Source organism: Solanum stenotomum, chromosome 5, assembly GCF_019186545.1.
Source record: "Solanum stenotomum isolate F172 chromosome 5, ASM1918654v1, whole genome shotgun sequence".
NCBI classification, from domain to species: domain Eukaryota; kingdom Viridiplantae; phylum Streptophyta; class Magnoliopsida; order Solanales; family Solanaceae; genus Solanum; species Solanum stenotomum.
In genome coordinates this window covers 29066258-29074143 of record NC_064286.1, presented here as the reverse complement: position 1 = coordinate 29074143, position 7886 = coordinate 29066258, and the positions used below count along the sequence as shown (strand labels likewise).

At 39.8% G+C, this 7886-nt stretch overlaps 2 protein-coding genes across 2 annotated transcripts; both read right to left on the bottom strand.

Annotated features, from left to right (window-relative positions):
- Positions 1-954: 954 nt before the first annotated feature.
- Positions 955-3089, bottom strand: LOC125863841 (uncharacterized). The gene is made up of 6 exons (XM_049543825.1): positions 2862-3089; positions 1930-1989; positions 1690-1810; positions 1279-1622; positions 1161-1211; positions 955-1041 (listed from the first exon to the last, which is right to left on the bottom strand). The coding sequence occupies exons 1-6, from the start codon at positions 3087-3089 to the stop codon at positions 955-957; spliced, it is 891 nt and encodes a 296-aa protein (XP_049399782.1).
- A 10-nt stretch (positions 3090-3099) lies between these two features.
- On the bottom strand, positions 3100-4313 carry LOC125863840 (uncharacterized). The gene is made up of 3 exons (XM_049543824.1): positions 4227-4313; positions 3776-4168; positions 3100-3672 (listed from the first exon to the last, which is right to left on the bottom strand). Exons 1-3 carry the CDS (start codon positions 4311-4313, stop codon positions 3100-3102), a joined length of 1053 nt encoding a protein of 350 aa, XP_049399781.1.
- Between the last annotated feature and the right edge of the window lie 3573 nt (positions 4314-7886).

The window sequence follows — 7886 nt, the reverse complement described above, 5'->3', positions numbered from 1 at the left end:
ACTCTGACACTTAGAAAATTTTGTGGACTTACCTGGGATCTACGGACGCCATCCACGGTCCATGGATTGACCAACGGACCGTCGATGGGGTCCGTAGACCATTGCACAACTATTTTCTACATAATTTGCCTTTCATACCTGCACACGTAGCAACCATTAGGACTTTATTTTTACATTTTCTGTACACTTTTAAGACACCGACTCTATTCTATATCTAGCCAACACTAATACAAAAATAAAACACCTATCTAAAGAGTTTACAAATACAATAAGAAAACTCCTATATCGAAAAGAAAAATCTATAATTGGATAGATTGTACATCTTGGGTTGCCTCCCAAGAAGCGCTTGATTTAACGTCGCGGCACGACGCAGGCCCCTTGATTACTCAGTCTTCATCAAGATAATATGCCTCAATCATTCCTGCACGCTCTCCAATTTCCCCATGTAAACTTTGATCCTTTGCCTGTTCACTTAGAATGTTGTTCCCTCCTTGTTCTCGAACTCGACTACTCCATGTGGGAATACTTGAGTGACTTTAAATGGCCCGGTCCACTTGGACTTGAGCTTGCTAGGAAACAAGCGCAACTTTGAGTTGAAAAGAAGCACGAAATAACCCACAACAAATTCAAGCTTTTCAAACTTTTGAGCATGATACTTCTTCATTTTCTCCTTGGACAAGTCTGAACTTTCATAAGCTTTTAGGCAAAACTCATCAAGCTCATACATGTCACTCACTCTTTGACACGATGCGGCTCCCCAGTCCAAATCCAACTTCTTTAATGCCCACATGGCCTTATGCTCTAGCTCTACCGACAAATGGCATGACTTCCCATTTACAAGTTGGTAGGAGGACATACCTATGGGACTCTGGAATGCAGTGCGATAGGCCCATAGAGCATCATCAAGCCTTCTTGACCAATCCGTTCGGTTGGAGTTCACAGTCTTGCAGGGATTCACTTTATCTCTCTGTTAGACACTTCAACTTGCCCACCAGGTTGCAGATGGTAAGGAGTAGCTATATTGTGAAGAACTCCATATTTCTATAGCAACTCCTTCAACAATTTATTACAATAGTGGGAACCTCCATCGCTAATAATCACCCTAGGTGTGCCAAATCTGGAGAAGATACTCTTTTTCAAGAATGGGGTAACACTCTTACCCTTATTGTTTGAAAGCGCAATTGCTTCCACCCATTTTGATACATAGTAAACTGCAACAAGAATGTACTTCATCCTATGTGAACTCACAAATAGACCCATGAAGTCAATGCCCCATACATCAGATAACTCAATCACCAATATTGGATTCATAGGTAGCTCTTGACTTTCTGAAATTCCTCCTTCTCTTTGGCAACGGTCACAAGACTTGACGAAATCATGAGCATCATGGTGGATGGTAGGCCAGTCATACCCACACTGAATGATTGTATGAGCAGTCTGAATACAACTATCATGCCAACCAACAGACGATGATTGACACACCTCTAGTATACTCATCACCTCGACCTCGGGCACACAACGATGAATAATCCCATCAACACAAATACGTAATAAGTAAGGCTCATCCCAAAAGAACTTGTTCACATCATGCATAAGCTTATTCCTTTGTTGAAACGACAAATCTGATGAAACCAAATCGCTTGCCAAGTAGTTAGCAAAATCCCGCGAACCAAGGGATATGATCAATACAAGCAGCCAATACCTGTTCGTCTGGGAATGAATCATTAATTTCAGCCCCATCTCCTAACTTAAGCAAAACATCCTCCTCCAATCTGGACGAATGGTCGGCAACCTGATTCTCTATCCCCATCTATATTTCACCTCAAAACCAAACTTTTGCAGCAACAATACCTATCTAATCAACCTCAGTTTTGAATCATTTTTAACAATCAGGTACATCAATGCAGAATGGTCAGTATTCACTATGACCTTAGTACCAAGCAGGTAGGATCCAAATTTCTGGAATGCGAAAACCACAGCAAGGGGTTCCTATTTAGTAACCGTATAATTCATTTAAGTAACATTCGGAGCTTTCCTGGCATAGTAAATTGGATGAAGAATCTTCTTTTGCCTCTGTCCCAATACAATACCAAGTGCTACTTCACTCGCATCACACATCACTTCAAACGGTTGCCCCTAATCCGGCTAAATATTGATAGGTACTGATACTAACCTTTTTTTCGACTATTCAAATGCTCTCAGACAAACATCATCAAAATCAAACTTACACTTCTTTTCAAGCAGTTTGCACAATAAGTGTGCAATTTTAGAGAAATCTTTAATAAACCTTTGACAAAAACCTGCATGCCCAAGAAAACTTCTAACACCTTCAACAGAGATAGGTGGTTGAAGTTTTTTTATTACCTTAACTTTAGCTTTATCACCATCAATACCCTTCTTAGAAATCCGATGACCTAGAATTATCCCCCTTTTTTTATCATGAAGTGACACTTTTACCAATTGAGCACAAGATTGTACTCTTCACACTGTTTTAGTACCTCGGCCAAATGCATCAAACAACCATCAAACGAGACACCTGCCACAGAGAAATCATCCATAAATACCTCAATAGTGTCCTTCACCATATCATAAAATATCGACATCATACAACGCTGGAATGTCACTAGAGCATTATACAACCTAAATGGCATTCTTTTGAAGGCGAATGTCCCGTAAGGACAAGTGAAAGTGGTCTTCTCTTGGTATTCCAGTGCTATGGAGATATGATTATAGCCCGAATACACATTAGGAAAGAAATACAAATCCTTACCAGTAAGACGATCCATCATCTAATCCATGAACGACATCGGGAAGTGATCCTTTTCTTTCTAAGCATTCAACTTGTAGTAGTCCATGCATACTCTCCATCCGGTCACTGGCCTCATCGGAACAAGTTCATTCTTCGCATTAGGAATCACAGTAATCCCACCTTTCTTAGGTACAGAATGAACAGGATAGACCCAACTACAATATGCAATGGGGTATATGACTCCAACATCCAAAAATTTGGTGATTTCCTTTTTCACGACCTCTTGCATAGGTGGATTTAGTCTCCTTTGGTGTTCAATACTTGTCTTGCTGTCCGGCATGTGTTGGACTTTATGAGAACAAATGCCGGGAGGAATCCCAATTAGTCCATCCAATAGCCCGTTTGAACCTTTTCAACAAAGAAACCAATGCCTCTATGTGTACCTCATTCACATTGGCTGCAAGGATTACCGGTAAAGTGCCATCTCTCCCCAAGAATACATACCTCAAATGAGATGGTAGAGCCTTGAGCTCTAATTGTGGAGCTTCTTCAACTGACGATTTTGTGGGTGGAGAGTCACGATTCTTCATATCTAGTTCCAACTTCTTTGGCTTGGAATGGAATTCGAACCTATCAAGTGCGGCAACTAATTCATCATAGTCTTCAATACCATCACCCTCAATATTCATAATTACCGCTACCAGTGGATCAACACCCAAGCTTTCTTCAATAGACACTTTAGAACCTCGCTTCACAATATGATTCACTACTGATACATATTTGAGATCGCTTTCCTTCTTCATACACCTACAAATATTGAAAGTTACCTCTTCATTATTCAATCGAAACTTCATCTGCCCACTCTCCATATCGACCAAGGCGCGCCCAGTAGCAAGGAATGGTCTCCCTAAGATGATGGAAACCTTAAAATCAACCTCACAATCAAGTAACACAAAATTCGCCAGAAAAATGAATTGACTCCACTTTCACAAGGACATCTTGGAGAACACTAATGGGCTTCTTCACAGTTCTATCGTCCATGAGTAGTCGCATCACAATCGGTTTTGTAGCCCCTAAACCCAACTTCTTGTAGATAGACAATGGCATCAAATAAATGCTAGCACCCAAATCACACAACGCCTTCGCAAAATGTAACAACCCAATGTCACAAGGAATATTGAAAGCACCAGGATCCTCTTTCTTTTGCACAAGTGACCTAGTAGCAATAGCACTGCAATGTTGCAACCTCTCATCATTCTCAAAATTGACGACCCTCTTTTTGGTAGCCAAATCCTTCATAAACTTCGCACACCCAGAAATTTGATCCAAAGCTTCTATCAACAGAACATTGATGGAAAGCTGTGTCAACATAGTAATGAACCTGCGGTATATTCCTTCTTCGGTCTTCTTCACCAATCTCTGTGGGAATGGAGATGGAGGTCTAGTCATGGGAACAACTTTTTTGGGTCATCTCTACTTCTTTCTCTGTAGCATTCTTAGACTCTCCAGTAACCTCAATCTCATCATCATCTCTTTCTGCCACAATTTCAATCTCAGACGGCATAGGGGGATAAATGGTCTATTTATCTCCTCGAGTGGTGACTGTCATACAATGCACATCATTCTTCAGATTCTGGATTGTGTTTCTATGAAGTGTGTCAGGCTGACGTGGGTTCATTGTAGTAGACAACTGATTAAAGTGCTGGTCAAGTTGCTTGATCGACAATGTATGGGCATCAACTCTTTGATCGATTCTAGACAAGTCGTTTCGCATGTCCTTCACATTCTCATTAGTTGCATCGAACCTCTTCATCATCTTTTGCTTTATATTCTCAATGCGTGACATACTAACCCAACTTCTCTCTTGCTAGATTCCCGATATGCAGATGGAACATAGGGCCCAACCCTCTCATTCATGTTACCATAGTTGTTCCGATTGTTATTGGTATCACGATTGTAGTTCCCATCTCGGACATACTTTCATTCTTGATTGTAGTTTCCATAGTTCTGACCTTGGTTTCCTTGACCTTAGTGCCAATTATCTGAGTTGGAACCTTGTGCGTTGGCTCATAAACCCCCCGTCTGATCATTCACTAAATAAGTATCCTCCTAATAGTAGCATTCCTCAACTAGTGCTGGTGGATTTCTAGTCAGATAGTTTACCTCTTTCACTTTCTCTACACCTTCACTCACATGATTCAATACCAACCAAAGTTCTGTCCTCATCTAAGTCATCTCCTCACGAATGTCATCACTAGATTGATCTGGTGCGACTTGAACAACGAATGTGCTTCTTCCAATATTAGTTTTTGTAGTGCTCAATGCCTTATTATTCCAAGAAATCTTCTCCAATTTTTCAGCGATCTCCTCAAAAGTGCACTCACCATAGGATCCTCTAGCGATAGTATCTAACATAGCCTTTCCGTTGTCATCCTTCCCTCTGTATAAATACTATTTCAATGACTCATCATCTATACGGTGATTTGGAACACTTTTAATGAACGCAATGAATATATCCCAAGAACTGGTCACAGACTCTCTAGGTAGTGCAACAAAATTATTCAACTTGTCCTTGTCGTTAAGCTTTTTAGACACTGGGAAATACTTTTACATGAACACTTGTTGCAATTAGTCCCATGTATGAATTTAATTATATGGAAGCTCAGCAAACCACACTGCAGCAACACCGATCAATGATAGAGGGAAGACTCCTAACCCTATGACATCCATATCCAACTCCGGTCCCCACAGACAACTCTTACAGACACTTCTCAATTTAGCCATGTGACCATGCGGATCTTCGGAAGCTTGCCTAGAAAACAACCCTGTCGATGTAAGCATCTGCATAAGATTGCTTGTCACCACGAATGTATGCCTTGGAGGTAGAGGAGGGAGAACAATAGGTCCTTCTGATTCAACGGTATTGAAGTCGACCTTGTAGTTATCACGCAACCTTAGTTTTGGTGGATTTTGTACCCTGAATGCGTCTCCGAGTAGGTTACCACCACGAACGTGAGCATTCTCATTACCAACTCTAGGCGGTTGCAATTCAACTCCATCCTTATGTTTCTTTATGATTGGATTATTATGGACCCCTTGATTATTCATTCTCCTCAGTGTTTTGCTTAATTTCGAATCATATGGGGTCAATGGTTCACCTCGAATCCGTGTACTTGGTAGACACTAGAGTAGAAACCTATAAAAAATAAAAACAAAAGAAAACGTAAAATCAGGAAATAATTGACTAAAGTTCAATAATGTAGTTAAACTTAATCTAGAAGCCTTATTCCCCCGCAGCAGCGCCAAAATTTGATATGCTCAAAATACACCTCCCTAAAGAAGCATAAGTGATCGCTATCAAGTAAAGAACCCAACATTTAGGTTGGCGTCGATCCCACGAGGAATATGGTTCAGATTTAAACTTAACTAATGATTATTTCCATTTAGTCAAACTATTTCCGAAAATAGGTAATTAAAGGGACAGTTTTGTGTAAACAAGTAATATATTGTTGATTGTGAAGTAACAAGTAAGCAAGATTCAAATTTTGTTGTTATCAATATGAGAGAGAAACTAGGGTGTATGTGTTCCCTACGAGCTCTTAACGTAACAATCCTAATAACATTAATCATTTCCTAGTGTTTCACATGCAAACTTGTTAAGATAGATATCCCTAAGTAACTGGTCCTCCAAGTAGGGAATTTCACTACGCACCTTGGTCCGGCTACAAGTGTATACTTTACTAACCCTTACCTCTACCTCATATTAGACATCACATCAATGTATGACTTAGTTTTCACCCTCAAACCAATTGACATTAGACTATTAGATAGCATCCACTAAATCTATGTTGTTAATTCTTTACTCATTATCTACCTCCTTGGTCCGACAAGTAGCAACAAGGCGAGTTCTAACATTGCACACAGTTAAAAAGTCTTCTAAGTGAAAGAATTAACAATATAAGCACAAACACTATTCAAGAATTACTTAATTATTAATCATACTTTGTTCATTTACTCATCGTTGCCACAACCCTAGTTGTGGATTTAGCTACTTATGCTTGAAATAACACAATTCGTGTTTTGATAAAGAGAATTCATGAACTTAAGATTAGAGTAGAAGAAACCCGAAATCTCAAATTGAATTTCAAAGTCAAAATCTTGTAAAACGAAATCCGAAAATCAAATTGCTAAAGTTGCGAGTTAATTCCACAAACTACCAAGAACTAAAAGTGAACGATATTGTCTAACCCCTAAAAATGAGGTTTACATCCCCTATTTATAGAAAAACATGTCCTAAACAAAAAGGAAACAAAATAAGGAAATAAACTTCTGAAATGCGGCTTTGATCGATGACTCGACCTACGGACCGTGGGTTGACTTACGATCCGTAGGTCCACTCCATTAGTCAACACATAGAACTTTTTCACCAGAGGCTGGAACCTTCAGCTCCCAGTTTATGATCAACGGCTGTGTAGGACAGACTGTAGGTTAATCTACGGTCCGTGGATCCTATTCAGTGGCTCCCTACTTAGGATTTTCATCAGGCACTGGAACTTCAACTCCAGTTCATCAACGATGGATGTGCAATTAAGACCGTGGTTCGACCTACAATCCATGAGTTGTATACATGGTTCCTCACTTGGTTAGACTTCTCTAATGCTCCATCTACTCTTACCCATCGACTGACAGTTGAAGGACCTACGGTCCGTGGATTGTGTCACTGGGTGGCTCCTTCTGCACAATTTCAGCTGTCATCTTACTCAACCGCATCCAAGCCTATTTCCTGCAAACATAACATATAAAACATTATTTCTACTACAAAATGGCCCTAGACACACACAACTCTTAAGTAAAATAAATCAAAAATAACGTAAACTCATGGTGTATCAATAGACACCCTAGAACACTTGAACTTTGTGCTTTGATACCAAGTTTTTCATGCCTAGAACCTTCACCTTAGACCTGGCCGGCACTTGAGAACCATTGTTGGTCACGAAGCGAAGTTTTGTCCTGGTTGACTAATTAGTGGCAGACTTACTCAATCGAGAATAGGCTTAAAACATAAATGTAAAACTCAATAAGAATGTCGGAAAGTACTCATTGCTATAATAATAAAATAATAATAATTTGCAAATCA

Excerpts from the sequence above, each read along its gene's own strand:
- LOC125863841 (XM_049543825.1), bottom strand. The coding sequence starts at position 3,089 with ATGCCGGACAGCAAGACAAGTATTGAACACCAAAGGAGACTAAATCCA. Across the intron at positions 1,811-1,929 it reads CCTACCTGCTTGGTACTAAG|ATGGGGATAGAGAATCAGGT; the intron begins GTCATAGTGAAT and ends GGTGAAATATAG. Across the intron at positions 1,623-1,689 it reads CGAACAGGTATTGGCTGCTT|ATTTGTCGTTTCAACAAAGG; the intron begins GTATTGATCATA and ends TGGTTTCATCAG.
- LOC125863840 (XM_049543824.1), bottom strand. The coding sequence starts at position 4,313 with ATGCCGTCTGAGATTGAAATTGTGGCAGAAAGAGATGATGATGAGATT. Across the intron at positions 4,169-4,226 it reads AGAATGCTACAGAGAAAGAA|AGATTGGTGAAGAAGACCGA; the intron begins GTAGAGATGACC and ends CCATTCCCACAG. Across the intron at positions 3,673-3,775 it reads TACTCATGGACGATAGAACT|GTTTCCATCATCTTAGGGAG; the intron begins GTGAAGAAGCCC and ends GTTGATTTTAAG.